General features: G+C 49.1%; 1 protein-coding gene across 2 annotated transcripts; it reads left to right on the top strand.

The window, feature by feature from the left end:
* Positions 1-1,804: 1,804 nt before the first annotated feature.
* Positions 1,805-18,087, top strand: LOC108927871 (tight junction protein ZO-2-like). Of its 2 annotated transcripts, XM_018741475.2 has the most exons (24): positions 1,807-2,258; positions 5,228-5,363; positions 8,730-8,783; positions 9,241-9,365; positions 9,446-9,548; positions 9,696-10,323; positions 10,441-10,544; positions 10,639-10,792; positions 11,030-11,141; positions 11,473-11,591; positions 12,821-12,905; positions 13,131-13,281; positions 13,382-13,490; positions 14,132-14,351; positions 14,585-14,769; positions 14,876-14,971; positions 15,053-15,132; positions 15,203-15,413; positions 15,505-15,605; positions 16,093-16,314; positions 16,421-16,528; positions 16,672-16,959; positions 17,060-17,145; positions 17,375-18,087. In XM_018741475.2, the coding sequence occupies exons 1-24, from the start codon at positions 1,924-1,926 to the stop codon at positions 17,544-17,546; spliced, it is 3,984 nt and encodes a 1,327-aa protein (XP_018596991.1). In that variant the 5' UTR covers positions 1,807-1,923; the 3' UTR covers positions 17,547-18,087. The 2 variants fall into 2 exon arrangements, with proteins under 2 accessions (XP_018596992.1, XP_018596991.1); XM_018741476.2 differs by lacking the exons at positions 15,203-15,413; positions 15,505-15,605 and having other exon boundaries at positions 1,805-2,258.
* The last annotated feature ends 6,062 nt before the right edge of the window (positions 18,088-24,149 follow it).

The raw sequence follows: 24,149 nt of genomic DNA, 5'->3' as shown, positions 1-24,149 counted from the left end.
TTAGTGATATGTTAGCATAAATAGGTCTCACTTTCAGAGCTCAGGAACACAGAATTTCTCACTGTAACAACATCTTCGAATTATAAAAGTTTGTGTTACGAAGGATTTTTCTGGAATACATTACCTTCATAAGGTGGGGGTATCAGGGTGTCTGATGTTGACAGACCCAAGACCCCCAGTAACCCTCACCCAGGGGACCAAACCAAGGTTGATTAGACCCCAACCTGCACACAGGTATTACTGTGTTGAACTGACAACTCGCCTCTCCTGATACAAAGCCATGATAAAACTTAGGTGGGGATCCATTGACCGGTCACTCTTCATGGACACACAGCTGTCTTCAGGTGAGTCTGTTTTTTGCGGCTGGACTCTGTGGTCACAAATAAGAAACTTCTAGTAGACTTTCCAGTTAATGTCTTTCTATCACTGTGACTTTCCAGTTAACCACATAATGTAATTCCCCAAGAAAATTTGAAAAAATGCATAAAAATTCACCCCCCCCCCCCCCCCCAATCAGGATGAAATAAATATTACCCAACAGAACTGAAGAGTCAGCATCTTCCGAAGTTTGCACAGGAACACAAACACACACACTTCCTCCCTTACCTGTTCAGACCCTTTTTGAGGAAGTTTCCCCCTCCTTACACTCCCCAGGGGGACTCATTTCTGAGGCAGCACCCCCATCTCAGGACTCTTGACTGGGACACACCAAGTAAGGGTCTCTGTGGAAACCAGGTGTGTGAATATACACATCAAGGCACGTTAACAGTACACCTCATTCTTATTAAAATATATTTCAGTTAATGAAAAACTGATACATTACATCAGTCAGACATATTTCAAAGGTCTGTTTTCCTGCAGAAATAAGATCCATTTCATCAAATCATTCTGTTAAAATATGTTCAATGACTCAATAGTGCTCACCTCTGTGGCTTTGTTCCTGAGCGTTCGAGGTCGAGTTGTGTACTAGAATTGTGGTAAAACAGTGTACTGCAGCACATGGGGGACAAATGCTTTCATTCAGTGGGACTTTGACAGTAGTGTGTACCGATGTGTTACACCAGGGTTGTAACATGGTAAAATTTTTGTGCTGTGTGGTAATTTGGGCATTGAGTGTTAACGTTGGTTGTACAGGTGAGGTAAAAGACTGTCATCAGCTAGTCTGAGACTGGTGTGTCGCTGATCGGACGGTAACAGCTGTCAGATGCGTGTGTGTGATGTATAGGAGTTTTTGTTGCCTATTTGTTGTCGCTGATGAAGATGTTGTTATCCTTAACGCTTTATGTTGTGAATTTATGGAGGATCGTTTGACGGAAGTGATGATGGGACTCTGTCCGTGGTCCTTCAGCTGGACTTTTGATGAAGAGATGGTTTAACTGAGAAATGTCCATTGTGTCCGAAATTGGTCCGTTTTTAATAACTTCATTACATTTAATACAGTTTGGGGGGTGGGGGGGTGAATAACCTGTGTACCAGTGTACACGTGTCCCTCAGTGAAGTGTTTCCAGCTGCAGTGCAGTGTGGTCACGTGGGACAGGTGAGGTGAACGAGGAGGACACGTAGGCAGCAGGGGCACGAACACAGACCCATCGCTAGGAGGTGCTGCTGCTGCTCTTTCTCATCGGCCAGGTGGAACCGGTCGGACCGGATCCGAGCGACACGGGTCCCTCCTTCTGAGCTTCAGCACAAAGAGGCGTTTATGAGCAGATGGGAGAAACGCTGTTTCACTGCTACGTGTGGAAATGACAAATTTGACTTTATGAATCATAACGTGTGATCATCATGGAGTTCGGCGCGGAGTGAAATGTGTGAACGAAGAGAACGAAAGTAACGGACACAAAAAAAGGAAAAGAAAAAAATATTATATATATGCGCTAAAAAGTGACCGAAAAGTTTAAGACGTATAAAACATATTCATCAGCCATGTGTTCGCTGAGCTCGCGCACGAGTCTCGTAACCTGCGCTTGCAGCTTCACCTGCGCGCGCGCCCGGCTGCCGAAACCGACAACTGCGCACGCGCCGCGCACACCTGCGAGCGCCCCGCACCCACAGAGCCGTGCCTGCGCAAGCGAACCCGGAAGCAGGAGAAGATCTCCGAGATTCGCTGTTGTCGTTCCAGGTGTTTCTCTGCTCCGAGGAGACAGGGGACAAGTGTCTCGAGTGACTGGGCTCTTCTGCACCTGGTCCCTCCTGGTATCTTCTGGTTCCCCGAGCTTCAACTGGGTTATACCCCTCCCTTCAGGTGTGTCTTTCCACAGGTAAGAAGAACAGCTAAGGCTTAGGCCTCCGTCTTGGTACTCTCCCCAGAACAAAGAGCCCTTCTCCTTCTCCTGGACCATGTGGTTATGGGTTTGTGCCTCTTCTCACCTGCTCAAAGAGCTCTTGTCCTGCAAGACCTTCTCCTCCAGAGCTGTGGTTCTCCTCCCTCTCCACATGTTCTTCACATGGGTCACCAAGTCGTTGATTTGAATTTGTCCTCCTTCTGTGTCTCACTGAGCTCCAACAAGACTCTTTGAATGTCCACATCTTTGTCCATCTTCATGTCCAGTCCAGAATGTAACTGTTCAGATGACCTTCTGGACCTTTCAGATGTTTCATCTGGATTTCCAGGGTGTGTTGTCTTCAGTATGTCCCCTTGCAGTGGGCTCAGCTGTGAAGCTGTGTTGAGGCAGCAGCAGGTGTTGACCCCCGGCGGTGAAGGTTCACAGCCCAGTGTGTAAAACAAATGTTGTGATTAAACACAGCCAATGAAAGACCAGAAGAAAATGTTACAGTTGAGGAACTGCGACAAAGTGATTAAAGGATCTCCTAATCACTGGGGTACTGTGTGTGTGTGTGTGTGTGTGTGTGTGTGTGTGCGTGCATGGAGTTGTATGTGTGACATGAGTGGGGACAGCAGGGGGCGCAGTGATGAGGGCCTCGTGACCAAAGCACTCAATCCCACTTCGTGCTGTAGTGCCATTGATTGAGGTACTTGCTCGTAAGCCGAGGCGACTAGTGGGTAAAGCGGGTAAGTAGGTCTGTGCAGCGTTAACTCCATGCTGTAAGATGCCTTGGAGAAAAATGCGAGACAGAAAATGTCATTATGTCATGGGTTATGTCGCCATTATATTATGTCAAAATGTCGTGTGTGTCGCACTGCTGTTTCACACACACACATACACACACACACTGGATAAGGAGGAGCATGCAGTGCGTTGTGTGAATAGTGTCAAGGGAACAAATGAATGAAGAGGATTATTATTGTTAATAAATACTGTAATAATAGCAGCAAGCACTCTATTTGGCAGCTGGTTATGAGTGGTTGGCCACACCCATTTGACATTAGCCACACCCATTGTCATGCCCTAGGTTCTGCAGCTGGCTGATTTAAGGGTCAGAGGTGATGTGACTGTAACACCATGCACGAGGGGTGCATTCTTCCCCAGAGTCTGCTGTGTGTGTGTGTGTTTTGTACAGCGTGTATCCTGTGTAAACTCTCTTCCCTCTAATCCCATGTTGTCCAGTTGTGTATGAAAACCCTGTTACATAAACTCTTTTAAAAGCTCTTTTAAATCTGTTGGGACATCAAGATGAGCACATGTTGAGCACGTGTCCTGTGTGTCTCCCATGTGCCACCCGCTCACCATCAATTTGCCACCGGCACCACTCATCTTCCCCTGATTTACACTCTGACTGTCGCTGTGTGAAATGTTGAGGACCAGCAGGTGGCGCAGTGGTTTGAGCACCACCTTCGGGTATGAACCCAACCTTATGCTGTAAAAGCTCGCTGAAGGTGCTGAGCCTGAACTGATCCAGTACAGATTCCACAGACGTTTAAATGGTAAATCAGGGTAAGTACAATTGTGAGGGGACACACACACACACGTACATATTTTCAGAACCGCTTGTCCCAGACAGGGTCGCGGGGAACCGGAGCCTACCCGGCAACACAGGGCGTAATGTGAGGAGACAGTGACAGTGAAAGCCGTGGAACTTTCCTCCATCACCGGCAGAGGGAATGTGGAGAAAGGAAGAGCTCTCAGAATCAAGTGGTCGTGTTCCTGCTGAACGTGCTGCATGCACAATGCTGTTTCTGTTTTGCTGGGTCCTTGACCATGCTCGCTCTCTCTCTCTCTCTCTCACACACACACACGCACACGCACGCACACGCACACACTGCTCTTTTCCCTGCCGCCTCCTGCAGGGTTAAGCCCCTGTTCAGGATTACGGAGAACGTGGGAATTTACATGATCTGGATGGGATTAGTACCACAATTATCCCACCACAACGCAGTGCTTTCATTTCCGAGACAGTTAAAGATCTCTGGAATTATGTAAACGTGTGTGGTGACGGTCCCGGGTGTCTCTCGGTCCGTCCTGGGCACCCTGCTGGTCAGTGCACAGTCGGTCAGCTGTGGCCGCTTTGGACATGAAGTACAAGAAGTTTATCACCATCATGCAGGCGGCCATGGGGATCGCCCCCCTGAACAAGCGCGAGCTGCTACCTCCCGGGAGAAAGCTGTGGAGACCCCCGGGGTGAGTGGGGACAAGAGGCGTCTGAGAACTCTGTGTTTGGGGTTACTGACAGACACTGAGAGGCGTGAGGACGCTGTTTAGTCTGGGTTACTGGTGGACACAGAGAGATGTGAGGGCACTGTTTAGTTACTGATGGACCCAGGATGCTGGGATTGAATCCTGGGTTTTCTGAGCAAAGACAGTGGCTTTAACCATTTCGCCACCTGCTGGTGTCTTGTTCCCTTGCAGATCTCGGCGTGTGTGAGGCGTATGTTAGATGTGTGTGAGGGGCATGTTAGGTCACTGCAATACCTCAGTTCAGCTCCCAGTTATGACTTTCGAACCCAGGGTTCAGCACACACAGCGACACATGGCTATCCCTGCATGGACGACATGTTTACAAAACATTCAGAGATTATTAAACAGAGAACAAAAATATTAAGTGACTCTTCCGTCGTGAAAAGGTCATTATTAGTCGCCACCTGTGGCGTGAAAAAGTTCTGTTTGTCTTGGGAATGAATATAGTGATGTTCAATAACCTACAGTTAAAAGATAATGTTTGTGACTGTCTGTGGTCCCTGCAAGGGATGCACGCCGCTCTTTCCCATCCCTGCGAGGGACGCACGCTGCTCTGTCCTGCCAACAAAACGCTTTTAACAGCAAAGGTGAAATCTGTTGTTCGGTGTCTCACTTGTCATTTTACCCTGTCCCCTTCTGTCCCCCTGCTCCAGGGACCAGTCAAGCTCAGACTTGTTTGGCTCCAGCTGCTCCTGGAACCAGTTCTGCTGGACCCACGAAGCCCCACATTTCCTGTGTGTGCCGGAGCAACGCCGCCACTCGGAGCCCACCTTGTCCTCACCTGAGCAGGTAGCTCCGCCCCCTCCCCATGTTTGGGCCTCAGAGAGATAGGCTTTCAGGTGTTCAGGTTATCTGGCTAGTCCTTCAGATCTGTGCTTCGGGTTCGGCTGAGACGTGTGTGACCTGTGGCGAAACTTGCTCTGTTTGGGTCCTTCTGCCTGTCAGTGTCAGTGTCCATCTCCACCTGGACAAGAGGACGATATTCACCTCCAGCCTTACGTCACATGCATGAAATTAATGACATGGTGCATGACACGCGTTCTATTCCTATGAAAACACACACACACACACACAGAAGGACTGCTTTGAACCCCAGTGGTGTGGACCATGTTTTCCTCCCTGCTTTAAGAGTAGGCTCGTGGATAAGACGCTTCCACATGCCGAGGACACTGACCAGGTGGGACTCGGAGACAGGAGTGCTGGAACGTTAAACCGTCCACGCTAGATTTTAAAGTATCCCAGCTGGAATGTGCTGGAACTTTCAACCACCTCCACTGGAACATTAAAACTGAAACCTCACTGTATTTGAAGCATCTCCACTTAAATGTCCTGGAACTTTAAACGATTCCAACTGAAAGGTGCTGGAATGTTCAACATGACCTTATGCAAATCAGCCGGTGCTGACAGCGAGGGTGTTGTTCCATCCCAATGTTCTTGCTTGTGAAAAGGTGAATGTGGCACTTTGATTGCCCCTCAAGAATTAATACATTTTTCACTGGATCAACATGACCAATGTTCACCGATCAAGGTCCCAGTCTTGAGCTGAACCATGGTTTGAGCGTTCCCGTTCGGACATGTTTCACCACCTGTGCATTTCCCTCCATGACAAGCCTGAGCTCGTGAGCCAGTGAAGCCGTGAGGAATGTCTGTGCCGCTGTGACATGTCCCTCTCAGGTCTCCTCCTCGCATGTGCCACAGGTCCCACTGCAGATCACGTGACCACAGCATGAAACGCATTTATAACCTGAAAAGAACTGTTTCTGGCCCTGCGCTTGTCATCCGTGTTGGAATCGCACCTGTGATCAGGAGACCCGTTCCTCCTTGGCTTGTCCACACATTAGCGCAAGCGGAGGGACTCCTCCACTGTACAGCCATGTAACGCTCACGGTCATTGGCTGTGCCATAACTGGGCAAGTGTATCCATGTCAATGTGTCACCGTGCAGTAGCTCTGTTCAAATGCCAGCAGTCTGCCACCTACAAGTGACATTTGTTGCCTTAGTTGAACTTGGGCCTTTTTCCGGTGATTTGCCTGCTCGGAAACTGTGCTACTTTTCCCTCGTATGTCATCAATAATGGAGAATAACCTTAGAAGAGCCACAGGGAGCTCTGCACTGCTCAGAGGAATTCCATGGTAAATAACAACATGTGGCAAATGAAAATACCATTATGGGAACACTAGCAAGTGCAGCCAGGGGGGAGACACGATTGCAGTGCAGCAACAATTTGTCAAGGGAAAACAACTGAGCACGTGCGCGCGACAGTGGATTTTCACCTTCACACAGCTGCTGCAGCTCAGAGGTCACATGACTTTGTCTGAGATTATTTTACCGCCTTTGGGACCATCGTTCAGTAAAATTATTACTGCTTTCTACACTCTGCTCCGGATGCCGTATGCGCAGTCCTTGTAGTTGGTTTATACCTCTTCCCATGTGTCTCTTCAATCTGATTAGTGTTTCATCATGTTATTGCACTTTTCTGCTGAAAATTTCAAAAATAAACAACCGACTGGAACAGGTCACTGTTGCGTAACCCATAGAGGAGTGATTCCTGTAAACAGGGCAGTGTTTATTAGCGCTTGCACGTTTGTGTGAGAGGATCAGCAGGAGTCACCGGCAGTATGACTGCAATCTTTGTGCAGTCACCTCGAGGCTCGTTCCATCCCAAAGGTCGCTTTTCCAACATCTCAATCTGCCCTCTTGCCTCATTGGATGAGCAATTATGAATATTTATATATGTGTGTGTGTATATATATATATATATATATATATATATATATATATATAAAATGAACATGTTTCTGAAAGGGTGACAGTGGACAGAGAGCATCGAGACATTCTCATGCAGCCGTGAACCTGTGTCGTACTGGTCGGTCGTTCTGGTCTGTTCTGGTCGCTGTATGCGTGACGCGTGTGTCGTGCGTGATGCACCCTGCACACACGAGTCCCCCAACCTGCGTCCTGCTTCCGGAAGCTGCTGGCTGCGGGTGCGACGCTGGATTTGCCGAATGTAGGCCAGGGGTATTAGGGCTACGTCAGCGGCCGGGCAGCAGTGGCGGCATCAGGTCGTCTCAGTGCAGCACAGCGCAGCGGCAGGAGTGCCATGAAGGCCGTGCTCTCTCTGCACAGGAAGTGGGCGCACACGGTCAAGGCTCTCCGCATCCTCCAGGGTTACGTGAGTCTGAGCCGAACGTAGAGCGGAGTGCGTTCCCAGTGCTCATCGGCACGTTTCTTGCTGTGTTCCTTCCTCTTCCATTGCTTTAGATTTGCTTATTTGCCTCCTTAAACGTATCCGTTTGCCTCAGGCGCTAGAGGGCGCTGTAGAGCGCTGGAGCAACCGAGCCGCGGGACCACCTCCATTTACCTCGTTTCCACAGTGTTTGCGGCCCGGTTCTGATGTAGGTGACAAGATGAGGAATGCGACGCCTGTTAACGACGGGTGCTGAACAGGAATGTGTGGGGACGGTGCCCTTTTGTCCTCCATCGCTGTAAATGTCATTTTTTTAATTTGCATGTGGCTCAAAGTTAACATCTTACTATAGAACTCTTAAGTGGTTTTTTTTTTTTTAAAAAAACATACCATCTTTCCTGCACTCGAACAGCACATTGTTAACCTGTTGTGGTCTGTGACTTTGTGGGAAAAGTGGCAGCAAAATGGGGTACCAGTAGGCCTCTGCTCCCAGCTGTTTGTAGTTAAGGAGTTGGGGCGCAGCTGTATGACTTGTCTTTTTACTGTTGTTTTGTTCATCATCATTGTTATTATTTTGCACACGAGACTTTGTAGGCTCTGCCAGTGAGAGATTAGTGAAACAAAAGAGCGCATGATCCCAGCTACACACTAGACTGGAGGGAGAGAGCAAGGGGTCGTAATCCACGTCTATCAGCGAAGGGTGGGTCTCATTGGCGGCCTCTGGCCAATCAGTGATCAGGACCCCCTAGTGACAGCTGTCAATCACAACCACCCCCCCCCCCCCAACAGATCTGTGTAAATAGAGCAGATGGAGCAGTGAAACTGTTTCTGGGTCATTGCTGATACGATGGCATTCTTAGAGAGAGAGTGTGCGTGTGCGCACGCATACATGTTTTGATTACTTTGTTTCACGCAGTGTGTACATAGGTCTTTGAGCCCTGAGTCATTGAACTTCCCCCTTCTTTTAGACGCCAGAGATGGAGGAGATCGTGTGGGAGCAGTTCACAGTCACACTACACCGGGTGAGTGAGAGTCACACTGCCTCCAACCACTGTGTTGCACTGTGTCACGCTGCATCACATTGCCTCCAAGCATTAAGTCACATTGTCTCCACACGCTGCCTCACATTGCTTCCACACACTGTGTCACACTGCATCACGCTGCATCCTTACGCTGCCTCCACACACTGCACCACACTGCCTCCAAGCACTACATCACACTGCCTCCAGATACATTTACATTTGTTCATTTATCTGACACTTTTCTCGAAAGCGACTCAGTGTTACTTTTCCTACAATTATTTACCAATTTATACAGCTGGGTAATTGCACTGGAGTGGACACTGTCCAACCACTGGACTTACTTGGCCCTTTGCAGCATCCCGTCAAACGGGACTCGGTCCAGTTACGGTCCTTCATCCTAACCTCACTGTCACTCTATTCGCTGTGACTCCTCCCCCTCTCATTGTTGACCGTGCAGCACCCCAAAATGGGCTTTGGCATCGCTGTGACCGGGGGCCGGGACAACCCCAGGGCGGACGACGGCGAGACGTCCATCATCGTGTCAGACGTGCTGCAGGGCGGGCCGGCTGATGGGCTACTCTTGTGCGTACCCACCTGTCGGTCACTGTTCTACCTCCCATAGCTTACATTGCCAGTGTGGTCAACGTGTGTTCTCCCTGCAGTGAGAATGACCGTGTGGTCCTGGTAAACGCTACACCCATGGACAACGTGCCTCATTCGTTCGCTGTGCAGCAACTGAGAAAGTGTGGTAAAATTGCCAAAATTGTAAGTGTTTTACATATTCTTGTTATTTTGAGGGTGTCTGTTCTACTTGATCTTGTGGCTTTGGTGTAACCGCATCATTGCTGCGGTTAGCTTGACCGTGCCGGCAGCCACACCCATGAGCCCGATACGTGACTCTGTCTCCTCTAGGTGGTGAAGAGGCCAAAAAGAGTTCCTGTGAATGTCCTGAGACGCTCCCCATCTCCAGATGACCGAGTGTTTCACACTTCTGAATACCCTGAAGATTATGAGTACGGCGACCACGACCGAGATTATGACCACCGCAGTATGCACAGCGCTCACAGCGGCGACGCAGACTACATCCATGACCGCAATTTTGAAAAGGAGCACGGTAGATACCATGATCCTGCGTACCGAGGACGGGAATTCGATCGCGACCAAGATTACGACCGTGGCCGTGACCATAGCCGTGGTAGAAGCTTGGAGCGAGACCTGAGTCCAGAGAGGGAGTACTATCGTGACAGGAGTAGGAGGCGCTCTTTGGATCGAGAGGCTAGCCCAGAGGAGCGGTATCGACGAGACAACAGCCGAGGTCGGACCCTGGACCGTGACCAGAGCCCTCCCCGCAGCTACAGCCGTGACCCCAGCTTTGAGCGTGATCGCAAGGCCTACCAACCAGAAGAGAGGCTGGTGAGAAGCCGGAGTCGTGAGTACCTGCAGGACCGTTCCCCTTCGCCCGAGCGCCCGCGCAGCCGCAACCGCGAACAGCTGGAGAAGCCCATGAACATCCTTCTGCAGAAGAACCGGCCAAACGATGGTAAGCAGGCAGACCTATGACGTCCAGCTGAAAAGAGCCGATACCTGGTTCATTCACTAGAGCGTTCTCAGCGGTTCATGCCACTCTGAGTTTGACTTTGGCTGCCCCTTGCTACAGAGTACGGTCTTCGCCTTGGCAGTCAGATCTTCATCAAAGAGATGACCCACAGTGGTCTTGCATCCAGGGACGGGAATCTGCAGGAAGGGGACATTATTCTGAAGGTGAGTCTCTGCAGTGGCTCACAGTCATGAGGTTCAGTGCTTGGTCATGTCTCAAGGGATGACCGTGCTCGCACCTCTCTGCTTCTCCCCACAGATCAACGGCACAGTCACAGAGAATCTGTCCCTCAGCGATGCGGCAAAGATCATCGAGAAGAGCCGTGGCCGACTGCAGATGCTGGTCCAGCGCGACCGCCACAGGGTTTTGATTCGCATCCCACCCCTGGCTGACAGTGACTCTGAGCCTGACGGTGAGCAGCGGAACCGGCAAAGTGGCCAGACAGGACCGGGGTGTAGTAGTTCTGCCCTCCAGATACAGTGACTATATGGGAACCGGGTGGAATAGTTTCACACTGCAGGCACAGTGACCACACGGGAATAGAGTAGACCACTTTCACTCACACTCTGACCCTATGAATTCTGGGTATTGGAATTAATGAGGAGAGCTGCTAACACCCTGTTTTTTCTTACCCTGTTGACTGTTGCAGACATTTCCGAGATCGAGTCGTATCGCTCTTACTCCCCTCAGGAGGAGCGCCGGCCAACCCAGTCGGACCTCTCGTCACACTCCTCCAGCGAGAGACTCCGCGAAAAGCCCCGGTGAGATGTTGTCACAGTAACGTGGTCGCTGGCACTGCAATATGTGACACCAACTATTCAAGATCCTTTCAGAAGACAAAGCAACGCTCACAGTTCTCTACTGAGACGTTTCCAGGAGTTTGGAACTGAGCTCTGTGAAGCTGCATGCAAGGGGTCCTGCATGTCCTGCGTGTCCAGGCTGTCCTGCGTGTCCTACTCTCACATTCTGGCTTTAAGTTCTTCTCCGTGAGATTTGGCTGTCTCGGCACTGGACGCGTAGGCAAGGGACACTGGACACGTTGGCAGAGCTCAAAATCCAGCACGTGACCCACAAGTTGTTCTGTGTTTCTAGGGAAGACCCCCAAAGCCGCTTGGCCAAGATGGGCGCTCTGCCAACCCCATTCAGAGTGCCCAGTGAGCGCCCCCCCACCCCTGTGGAGAAGGAGGAGTCACACTTTGAAGAGCCCCCAGGTACGATTCGTGTCTCACATGGTCACGGTCCTAATAGGCTCATCACCCCATCAGTGTGCTGCGTTGGGAAGTGATGGGTTCTTTGGTGGGATGGTCTCTCAAGCTAGGGAACTGGAGATCACTGAGAGCACATGCTACATTTCATGAGACAAGTCAATGTGTTGCGGTGTGGTATGGTCTGGTGCAGTGCAGTGAAGTGCTGTACCATCAGAGGGCATTAGTCTCAGGACCGCAGTCTTTTCTTCCCCCCCAATTGTTTTTTTTTTTTTTTATATTTCACAGACAGTATATTGGAGGAGGTGGGGGTGGGGTGGGGGATGAAGTGTTCGTCACTCAGAAAGTTGGTTCCCAATGTTGTACGCTGTCGAACCCGTGTGAACAAGAGCATACTTTGCAGACTTTGAGAAGGAGGAGGCACTGAGCTTGGGGGGGGGGAAGGGTGGGTGTGGGTGTGTGCTAGGCTCGCTCTGATTGGCTGATCTCGTCTTACATGAGCTGTGTAAACGCCTGGCTCTTTTAGAGGCCCGTTTCGCAAATGGTTGTGCACAAACGGGTATGTGTTTACATACATTTCTATGTTTGTCTGTATTTGTACATTTTTAATAGTTTTAATGCTGATTTTGTGTATTTTATTGATTTTCCATTTTTCCCATTTTTTATTAAATTAAAAAAATCAGCAACTGTCTGCTGTTCCTGACTGTACTCTGTTTGCAGTTTTTGTCCTGTTAATGAAGCAGTCACGTGGTCAACATGTGGTTGCTCCCCGAACCTGATATGGTCAACTGTGGCCCACAGTATTTAAAAAAGTGTTTTAGTAATTTCTTAGCTTTGTCCATGGTGTCACACGAACCGAACGTACAGCATGTACTGTTGCATGAAATATACATAATAGAACTTGCAATAAGAGAGCATGCAGTATATTTGTTTTATGAGTAATTTCACTTTTTATTTGCAAATAATCAATATCAGTATGTATTCATGTGTGAGCTGCACCGCCTGTGCAAAGGCCAATATCACTGGTAAGTCTTGGGACTTCCGTCAGACATGTGACCATTAATGAACACATGCTTATGAGTGCAGTTGCTTGACTGAGAATTAGTGAATGTGGTCCAAAAATGGCCCGGGTGTTAGAGTGCAGTGTTGCTCACCATATACCGTGTATATTGGGCAGTGACCGTCTCCTCTGCAGCTTACAGCAGACTTCTTGCTGCTGCGGTCTTGTTTTACAGTGCCAGTTCTCCCAGTGCAGCCAGTGGTCAGCAGTGTCCCGAAGATTCAGCTCCGTCCGAGTCCAGAGGATGAGGAAATATATGGGTGTGTAGATGTACACTTGTGAATATTTTTAATGGTCATCTTTCATGAACACGTTTCTCTGTGGACAAAGACATTCGTTCATTTCTTCATTCGTGGCTCATTCTAAACATCAATACCTCTAATGATTCCCATTGTGGAGTGAATTTTGAGGGAATGGTTCCGAAAGTGTGTCTGGCACAACGGCATGTCCTTAGTTGAGTGACACCAGGTGTGCTGGCTCCGCAGGCCGAACACAGTCATGGTGCGCTTCCAGAAGGCCGACAGCGTAGGGCTGCGCCTGGCGGGGGGCAACGATGTGGGCATCTTTATTGCCAGTGTCCAGGAGGGCAGCGCTGCCGAAATGGAAGGCCTACAGGCCGGGGACCAGATCTTGAAGGTACGCCTGGTGGGGTTTGCGCCACAGGATGAGGGTGCGGGTACATGGCCTGTGAAAAGAAAGGAGTCAGGTTGGCATTGTGCGTGTGTGTGGTCCCTAGGTGAACAACATGGACTTCCGGGGCATGGTGCGTGAGGATGCCGTGCTCTATCTGCTGGAGATCCCTAAAGGGGAGGATGTGACCATACTGGTACAGAGCAAGTCGGACGGTACGGAGCGATTACAGTCCGCTGGGCAAACAATGTGCTTCCCAAAGCTTCAGTCAATAGTGAACATCTGAGCAAAAGTTTAACACTGCCGGTACTACTGGTGTTTATAATCATAATTAAGACAGGTACTCTGGCTTTGCAGTTTACGAACACCATTGCGACCAGAGTCATGTTTCAACTTCTATTGTCATGCATATTTGATGAATACAGTGGAGTTATGAACAGACTGACCTGTAGCACAACAATTTCAAAGTCATTTTACCATTAAGTGACAGTCAGTAAAAAAGTCAACGATACGCTACGGAATATAAAAGTGCATTGCTTTGCCAAGCTCCTATTCAGTGCCGATTGCTGACTGATTCGTTCCATAAACATGTATTATTTTGTTATTGGTCACTGCCATTCAGGAACACCAGACACAAGCTGTCAGCACTATGGAAGTGAGTTGAATTAAGGTGGTCCCACACTCTTATTCTATTTGGGTTCTTTTTACTGCTATTTACCGTCTCACAGCGTGTTTGCTTCATAGGTTTTAGAGAATAGATCAATGAAAAAAACACAATTAGAAATAACTAACTGAAAATGTGTAGTTTGACCATACACAAGACAAGATGTCACACTTCTGGTTCTCTGTGCTTCAGTCTACAAGGAGATTCTGGCGTCTGGCAGAGGAGACTCCTTCTTCATCAGAACCCACTTTGAGTATGAGAAGGAGTCTCCGCACAGCCTGGCCTTTTCCAGAGGTGAGATCTTCAAGGTGGTGGACACCCTGTATGATGGCAAGCTGGGCAACTGGCTGGCAATCCGCATGGGCAAAGACAGCCAGCTGCTGGAGAAGGGTGTAATTCCCAGCAAGAGCAGGTACGTTCACACACCTGTGTGTGTGGGGGGGTGGATTTTTTTGTGGCTCTACTGTTACTCATTGTCTTCTTTTGGAAAAAGTGTCCTTCTGATTACCACATTTATGATGAGCTTTGTCTGAAAATGTTCAAAGAACACACATCTTGCTCCTAGCTACAAACAGCCTAATCCTACCAAAGACCACGTGCTGCATCGAGCAGATGAGTGGCAAAGATGCAGTGTGTTTTCAACAGGGCTGACCAGATGGCCAATGTTCAGAACACTCAGAGGGCCATGGGAAATGATCGTGGCGACTTCTGGAGGCTGCGGGGTCAGCGGATGGCGAAAAAGAAAGACCTCCGGAAGAGCCGGGAGGATCTGAGCGCACCTCCAGTGACAACACGCTTCCCTGCTTACGAGAGGGTGGTGTTACGTGAGGGTAGGACACCTAGGAGCGCTCTGTGCTCACCCAGTCCAGCAATCAACCCGTTACCACCGTTCCAATGCTAACCAGTTCTCCAACCAGAGATATTTTGTCTCCGCAGCCGGATTTAAGCGACCAGTGGTCCTTTTTGGACCCATTGCTGATGCAGCAAGTGAAAAGTTGGCTTTAGAGCTACCGGATGAGTTTGCCATTGCCAGTGAGTAGAGGACATTTCAGTGGGATTTGCTGTAAAATGGCAGGAACACATCTTCTCAAGTGCCTCTCTGTGTGTGTCCAGAGACAGAGCCGAAGGATGCCGGCTCAGATAAGTCCTGTGGAATGGTGCGCCTCAACACCATTCGTCAGATCATCGAGCAGGTAAATGTTCCGTTCACCTTCTGTGCATAATGCAGAGAGGCACTGGTATTCCATCCAATGTGGTCTCCAGGACCGGCATGCCCTGCTGGACGTCACACCCAAGGCCGTGGACACACTCAATTACACACAGTGGTACCCCATAGTGATCTTCTTCAACCCAGAGAGCAAGCAGGCAGTGAAAACCATGCGCCAACGCCTGGTTCCTGGCTCCAACCGCAGCACCCGAAAGCTCTATGACCAGGCAGTCAAACTGAGAAAGACATGCTCATACCTCTTCACAGGTATGTCATTGCATGGAGTGAGACCTACAAGCCAAAAGATACCAATATGACTGCATTTGGTCAAGCTGACAGCACCTTGTTCTCCCTTTAGAAACCATTGAGCTAAATGCAGCCAATGACGCTTGGTACGGCAGTCTGAAGGACTCCATCCGAGAACAGCAGGATCAGGCTGTGTGGGTCTTTGAGGGCAAGGTGATTACTGCTCTTGAATATAGAATTCCCACTGAAAGAAGACCTGGTTTATAGAGGGTCTACAGCTGTTTTACATCTCATGGTGTCCAGTGGAGCTCTGCTGCTCTCAAATATAGGATTCCCAATGAAAGTACACATGGTCTATAGATGGTCTGCAGCTGGGCTACATCTCACATTGCTTAGTGAGACTTTACTTGCTTCCAGTATAGGTTTCCCAGTGAAGGCGTAGCTGGTACATAGAGGGTCTACAACTGCTAGGTTTGGCTTTTGCAGTGAGGTCTATCATTGTCCTGCATGGACTCTACATTGAAGCTCTACAGCTGATGTGAAAGGAGTCAGTAGTGGTAGTATTAGTGGTAACTTTCATGTAACTCGCACAACATCTATGATCAGAGGTCTATAGGTGGTATTTATTATTTGTTGACAGTCCCTGGGTCTGTTGATGCGTATTATTCAGTGACCCTCCATCTCTTGGGTCTTGTTTCAGGTGGATGGGGTAGACGAGGACCTTGACCTCCAGGACGACCACATGTCTTACCTGTCAGCTATGGGTACGGATTATCTTAGCATGGATAGCCGACTGACTAGTGACTACGATGACACGGCAGATGAAGGCGGGGCTTACACAGACAATGAGCTGGACGAACCGGTAGATGAGCCGCAGGTGTCCTCTATCAGCCGTTCCTCAGAGCCAGTGGTTGCAGATGAGGTGAGTTTTTAGGGATGAGTGGTAACCACCCAGTAGCTGTGTGTGTGTGTGTGCGTGCGCGTGCGCTTGCCGATAACTTAGCATGCCTCTCGCCTGATCCCTCCAGCTACACCGGCCGATGCCAGAGCCCCGCTCACACATAAAGACAACAGGGAGCCGAGAGATGCAGAGAGACTCCAGCCCACCTCCGTCTTTCGTCCCTGAACCCCCCAAGGTGAATCCCTTCCACTCCTTAACCTGTGCTACAGGTGTGTTTGTACATGACTTGAAAAGAGGTGTGAAAATGTTTAGAATCTCAGATTACCACAGGAGAAAAAACACAGCAGTTGGGAGATGAAGAGGAATGCTCTCTTACAGGCCAAGATGCAGGCCCGGGATGGAGGGATGCGGAACCAGGCTGAGACTCACGAACCCCCTCCGAGCAGCCCCACAGGCAGCTTAGACTCGTATAGCTCCAAGCCACGGCCACCTCCTGTCCCGTTCAAGCCCAGCTATGCAGCCCGTCCACCTCTTAAGGACCAAGAGGAGAGTCAGGAGGACCCTGCCCAGCAGTCCTTCAAGGGGAAGGTGAAGGCCTTTGAGAAGATGGACCATCTGGCCCGTGTGCAAAGGATGCAGGAACTGCAGGAAGCTCAGAATGCCAGGGTGAGTTTTATTCCGTGTGCTGCTTTAGTCACTGCAATCTCTGTGGGTACAGTTGTGGAAGGTACGGTCCAGTCATCACATACAGGTTTGCTTTTTTTAGGTGGAAATAGCCCAGAAACATCCAGATATTTATGCGATCCCACTAAAGCCACCAAAACCAGAGCACAATCGCCCTCAGCCAATAGGGTAAGAGATGCTGCTTTATAGCCCCTGCCTGCAGACCATCTCATCTGGAGGCATTTAACAGTTTCTGCACTTGAACTCATCTTTCTATATGCAGTCCAGTTTTCCCCATCCTTGGTCTCGCTTCAAAAATGTTGTCCCAAATTAACTCTACCCACATTGCCCTCCTTATTGGTCATACAGGCTATTTCTTCTACTCTACCTCAGCTAACAACCAGTGCTGTATTGTCAGTTCTAGCTCGAACCCTGAGCCACAGAGCGCACCTTCCAAACCGGGCTACTCCGAGAGCGGCTTGTACCGCCACGGCGTCGAGGTGGAAGAGGAGGATTACCGCCGGCAGTTGGCCGAGAAGACCAAGCGCGGCTATTACAAGCCACAGAAGTACAAAGACACGGAGCTGTAGACGAAGCCAGATGTAACCCCACCGATTCCCAAAGCCACACCCACCATTCCTCCGTCTCCATTGGCCCCCACTCTTAAAATCATCCTCAGATTTACAGAGCTCGTACTTTAGAGACATCGTAATCTGTTTTTTTTTAATAGAACAATGAATAATCTCAAGAGAGTGGTCCATATTTTTCCACTTGGGCTCTGTGGGAATATTTAATGTCATTTTCTATCTTTTTTAATCATCACATGTGGTAATTGTTTTTGTAACTTTTCAAAGTCCTGCCTTTCTGACCACACTAGTGTTACTCAGTTTAACACACTGGGGGTTTTCCACGTGTCAAAGTGCCTTCTCTCTTCCCAGTCTGCACAGTTATGTATTCAAAGTCAATAAATATCGATTCACACTGTGTACCATGCGTGTGGAACGTCTCTCGACGCGTCACATAACATTTGTAAGTGCACAGCTGACGGCTTTGTCGAGACTCTAGCTCCTCAACTTATGAGCGGGGCGGTGGGGGGGCGCCGACCACCCTGGGTGACACCATCAGAGGGGGTGATGCCAAAATGACAAATTTTTGTGCTGTTTTTCAGCAGAAATGTATTATCCATCCATCCATCCATCTTCCTCCGCTATCCGGGGCCGGGTCGCGGGGGCAGCAGTCCGAGCAGAGTCCTCCAGACTTCCCTCTCCCCGCACACCTCCTCCAGTTCCTCTGGGGAAACCCCAAGGCGTTCCCAGGCCAGCCAGGAGACAGTCTCTCCAACGTGTCCTGGGTCTGCCCCGAGGCCTCCTCCCAGTGGGACATGCCCGGAACACCTCCCCAGGGAGGCGTCCAGGAGGCATCCGGAACAGATGCCCGAGCCACCTCAACTGGCTCCTCTCGATGCGGTGGAGCAGCGGCTCTACTCCGAGCTCCTCCCGGGTGACTGAGCTCTTCACCCTATCCCTAAGGGTGCGCCCAGCCACTCTGCGGAGGAAACTCATTTCTGCCGCTTGTATCCACGATCTCATTCTTTCGGTCATGATCCAGAGCTCATGAGCATAGGTGAGGGTAGGAACGCAGATCGACCGGTAAATTGAGAGCTTCGCCTTACGACTCAGCTCCTTCTTCACCACAATAGACCGGTACAATGACCGCATTACTGCGGACACTGCACCGATCCGTCTGTCAACCTGCCGCTCCATTTTTCCCTCACTTGTGAACAAGACCCCGAGATACTTAAACTCCTCCACTTGAGGGAGCAACTCCCCCCTAACCCGGAGGGGGAAATCCACCTTTTTCCAACTGAGAACCATGGCCTCGGATTTGGAGGTGCTGATTCTCATCCCCGCCGCTTCGCACTCGGGTGCAAACCTTCCCAGTGCATGCTGCAAGTCTTGACTTGATGAAGCCAACAGGACCACATCGTCCGCAAAAAGCAGAGACGAGATCTCGCGGCCACCAAAACAGACACCCTCCGTTCCCTGGCTGCGCCTAGAAATTCTGTCCATGAAGATAATGAACAGAATCGATGACAAAGGGCAGCCCTGGTGGAGTCCAACATGCACCGGGAACAGGTCTGACTTACTGCCGGCAATGCGAACCATGCTCCTGCTCCGGTCATACATGGAACAGACAGCCCGTAGCAGTGAGCCCCGAACCCCATAATCCCGAAGCACCTCCCACAGGATGCCACGAGGGACACGGTCGAATGCCTTCTCCAGGTCCACAAAACACATATGGACTGGTTGGGCAAACTCCTATGAACCCTCCAGCACCCTAGTGAGGGTATAGAGCTGGTCCAGTGTTCCACGGCCAGGGGGAAAACCGCATTGCTCCTCCTGAATCTGAGGTTCGACTATCGGTCGGATTCTCCTTTCCAGTACCCTGGCATAGACTTTCCCAGTGAGGCTAAGGAGTGTGATCCCCCTGTAGATGGAACACAATCTCCGGTCCCCCTTCTTAAAAAGAGGGACCACCACCCCGGTCTGCCAGTCCAGAGGCACCGTTCCCGAACTCCACACGATGCTGCAGAGGCGTGTCAGCCAAGACAGCCCCACAACATCCAGAGACTTGAGAAACTCGGGGCGGATCTCATCCACCCCCGAAGCCTTGCCACCGAGGAGTTTTTTGACTACCTCAGCAACTTCAGCCAGGGTAATGGACGAGTCCCCCTCCGAGTCCCCCTCCAAGTCCCCAGCCTCAGCTTCCTCTGCGGAAGGCGTGTCGGAGGGATTGAGGAGATCCTCAAAGTACTCCTTCCACCGCCCGAGGACATCCTCAGTTGAGGTCAGTAGCGCACCACTTCCACTGTAAACAGTGTTTGTGGAACACCGCTCCCCCCCCCCCCCCCGAGTCGCCGGACGGTTTGCCAGAATCTCTTTGAGGCCGACCGAAAGTCTTCCTCCATGGCCTCACCGAACTCCTCCCAAGCCCAAGTTTTTGCCGCGGCGACTTCCAGAGCCGCGCTCCGTTTGGCCCGTCGGTACCCATCAGCTGCTTCGGGAGTCCCATTAGCCAGCCAGGCCCAATAGAACTCCTTCTTCAGCTTGACGGCATCCCTTACCTCCAGTGTCCACCACCGTGTTCGGGGATTGCCACCGCGACAGGCGTCAGAGACCTTATGGCCGCAGCTCCGAACCGCCGCCCTGGCAATGGAGGCATGGAACATAGTCCATTCAGACTCGATGTCCCCCACCTCCCTCGGGACCTGGTTGAAGCTCTGTCGGAGGTGGGAATTGAAGACCTCTCTGACAGGGGCCTCCGCCAAACGTTCCCAACAGACCCTCACTATTCATTTGGGCCTGCCAGGTCTGTCCAGCTTTTTCCCCTGCCATTGAATCCAACTCACCACCAGGTGGTAATCAGTTGACAGCTCAGCCTCTCTCTTCACCCGAGTGTCCAAGACATATGGCCAAAGGTCAGAAGAAACGACTACAAAGTCGATCATCGACCTCCTCCAATGGCGTTAAAGTCCCCCAGTAGAACGACAGAGTCCCCAGTGGGAGCGCTTTCCAGCACGCCCCCCAGGGACTCCAAAAAGGCCGGGTACTCTACACTGCCACTAGGCGCATAAGCACAAACGACAGTGAGAGACCGTTCCCTGACCCGAAGGCACAGGGAGATGACCTTCTCATTCACCGGGGTAGACTCCAACACATGGCGGCTAAACTGGGGGGCTATTAATAAGCCCACACCCGCCCGCCGCCTCTCACCCTGGGCAATGCCAGAATAGTGGAGAGTCCACCCTTGGTCAAGAAGAGTGGTTCCAGAACCCAAGCTGTGAGTGGAAGTGAGCCCGACTATATCTAGACGATATCTCTCAATTTCCCGCACCAGCTCGGGCTCCTTCCCCGCCAGTGAGGTGACATTCCAAGTCCAGAAATGTATTATTTTGTTTCAAAATATCCCTGTATTTAGTTACAAGACCAAAAACGTTTTTCATAATAATGCCGAGCTTACATGCATCAATATACGTACAAGGCTAAAACTCTGTGCTCATCTACTATTCGAACCTTCTAATGCGCTCCTCTGAGCTCTCATTATTATCCAATCACAGTGATGCTTCGAATCACATGGTTTCGTCTGCACGCGCTGCTGCTTCTGTCACTGCTGCTGTTTCTATAGTCGCTGATTTTGTCATTTTCTTGTGCTTTAGCTACAGCTACAATATTGTGGTTATTAGTATTTGTGAGCCTGTATCAATAATGTTAAACATAAATTTGTTGCAGTTCTTAAATGTTTTTACTTTGAATTCTATTGTTTTCTTACCACATTTTCACTTTAACCACATAACACTATGTAAATGTGAACACAGTTAGGTTGTGTGTTGGATATTGGAATTTAAAGGTGTAATTTTAATTTTGCTTATTGTTTATGCCACTACTATTGTCATTATATTCAGTGACATACAGGAATTACGATTCACGAGTAACATTAGTGAGGGGGGGCGCGGTGGTGCAGCGGCTTTGGCTGGGTCCTACTCTCTGGCAGGTCTCGGGTTCGAGTCTTGCTTGGAGTGCCTTGCAATGGACTGGCATCCCATCCTCGTGCCCTGTGTTGCCGGGTTAGACTCCAGTTCACCGCGACCCCACTCGGGACAAACAGTTTCAGCCTTTCTATGCGTGAGAGAATATGAGTGAGTAACATTAGTAAAAAAAAAAACATTACTATGGGTTCTGTATGGTCTGGTACAGGAGGAGGTCCATGGGGGGGAGGGCTGACACCATGAGTTACCGCACTGGGTGACACCAACCTTAGTGATGCCACTGACCAGCTGACCGGTTGCATCATCAGCAGCTGCAGCTGAATATTAAAGACGGCCGAGTCAAGTGCATGTCCCCGGGGTTTGGCGCTGCTTTACAGTTTGAAGAAGGGAAATTGAGACAGTCTCATGTGGCATTGTTTGCATTCCTGATGTATGAGATCTGTTTTACTGCCTTTCTAAACATCACATCATATGTTATAGAGTGTTTTTTCACTTCAGTCACCTTCCTTCAGTCATGAACCACTTGTCCTGGTCACAAGAGCACCTCGTTGTTTTTCACAATATGTTTGAGATATGCTTTTTAATACTTTTTCTAAATACTTAAGAATTTCCCTGACTTAGCTCATAAAGGCATCAGCTAAATATAGGTCAATAATCATTGAACATCACTTTGGAGAAAAGCACCTGCTGAACGAGTGAATGGAAATGGAAAGTGTGTTCCTAGCCCTCTCACTAACCTTGAGACTGAATCAACTTGAAGTCTCAAAGATGAATCTGAGTGAAAAGCTACACACAGATTTTTTTTTTTTTTTTTTTTTGTAGCTGTTGCAGAATGCCTGAGCAATTTTGTGCTCTTCTGATGTCAAAAAGTAAGATGTTTGTGCTGTCAGCTTTACAGTGTCCTCAGTGAGCACAAGGGCTCTTTTCATGACCTGGTCACAGGTGCAAGAAAGTGTGTCAACCCTTTGCTATTACCTGGATTTATATTACATTTACATTTATTCATTTAGCAGACACTTTTGTCCAAAGTGACGCACAACTCAGGAAAAGTACAATTTATGCATTATATCAAGAGAAAGAGACATAGCTGCGGACATGTGACTCAAGTAAACCAAGTCTGATACATATCACTTACTGAACCGCGGTTCATCGGGTGAGTAGGTGCATAAAAACACAGAATAGACAAATCTTGATACCCTCCTACCCATTTTTTTTTTTTTTTTGTATAAGATACACAACCAAGCAAGCAAGAGCAATGTCGGAGTAGTGGCTGAATAAAGGCTTTATCGGGTGATGCTCATGAAGTTATGCTGCATGAACATTTACACCATATATGAGCTGGAGAGGTCTTGGGCGAAATGGGTCCAGAAAAGGTGAGTTTTCAGACCCTTTTTGAATGTAGGTAGAGTTTTCGCAGTTCTGAGCGAGAGAGGAAGGCTGTTCCACCACAACGGAGCCAGAACCGAGAACCTCCGTCCTTTACCTTTTGGGCGCGGGACCACCAAGCGTGCAGAAGCAGATGAGCGAAGGGGTCTAGCTGGAGTGTAGTGGTTGATCAAACCTGTAAATAGCTGGGAGCAGTTCTATTGATGCATTGGTAGACAATAACCAGGGTCTTAAATTTGATTCGGGGAGGTATAGGAAGCCAGTGCAGAGAAATGAGAAGAGGAGATACGTGGGACGCTTAGGCAAATCAAACACGATTTGCGCAGCAGCGTTTCGTAGAAGCTGTAGACGTTTGATGGCAGTAGCGGGAAGGCCGCACAGGAGAGATTTCTGCATTCATAACTCATAAAATGTGGTCTGATGTTTGCTTAAGTCACAGTAACAGACAAATGCAGACAATGAAAAGAATAACACACCAACAGTTGCACTTCTTCTTGTCAATATTGATTGGATAATACAAATGTCCACAGTCCAAGGTGGAAAAAAAGTATGGAACCCTTGAATGTAGGAGCTCCTTTAGCAGGAATAACTTCCACTTCCTGTAGCTTCTGACAAAAATTGCACAATGGTCAGGAGGAGTTTCAGGCCATTCATCTCACACGCCTGTTTCCATTAGTTGATATTTGTGGGATTCGCATGTGAACAGCTCTCTTTGCGTCACACCACAGCAGATCAGCCTGGACTCGGCCATTCTCCAACACATTTTCTTTTGTTTAAAGTATTCCTGGCTAATTATGATCATTATTAATTATATTTACGAAAACATCGAAACCCTATCAGACCACGAAGAAATGTTACACAAAGAAACCAGGATGTGGATGTAGAGAGGCAGCCCATTGGATATAACAGCCCGTATTTATTCCATGTTTTAAAACACTTTTGTACAAAAGTGATACTGATACTTTTTAAGAGAACATTTACAGAAAAAAAATTCAAGTATAGCTAAAATTCCATTTCCAAGTGTCTTATATCATTTAGCATAGGAAAGATTTTTAATTTTGCAGTTTTTCAGCTGGTGTTGGATGCAGCCAGTTTAGGTTCTCCTTAATTATGAAGTCAAAAATAAATATGTAAATACATTTGCCCATTGAAGAGGATAACAAAACATAAACACATACACAGTTATGTAAATATCAATGTTAAACAGTTTCTAACATTCATTTTTTAACCGTATTAGCAGACTCTGTTGGTAGCACTTGTT

The sequence above is a fragment of the Scleropages formosus genome, chromosome 6 (genome assembly GCF_900964775.1).
Source record: "Scleropages formosus chromosome 6, fSclFor1.1, whole genome shotgun sequence".
NCBI classification, from domain to species: domain Eukaryota; kingdom Metazoa; phylum Chordata; class Actinopteri; order Osteoglossiformes; family Osteoglossidae; genus Scleropages; species Scleropages formosus.
This window is presented reverse-complemented; position numbering and strand designations above follow the sequence as displayed.

Excerpts from the sequence above, each read along its gene's own strand:
- LOC108927871 (XM_018741475.2), top strand. The coding sequence starts at position 1,924 with ATGTGTTCGCTGAGCTCGCGCACGAGTCTCGTAACCTGCGCTTGCAGC. Across the intron at positions 12,906-13,130 it reads GAGGATGAGGAAATATATGG|GCCGAACACAGTCATGGTGC; the intron begins GTGTGTAGATGT and ends CTGGCTCCGCAG. Across the intron at positions 15,606-16,092 it reads TGTGGGTCTTTGAGGGCAAG|GTGGATGGGGTAGACGAGGA; the intron begins GTGATTACTGCT and ends GTCTTGTTTCAG.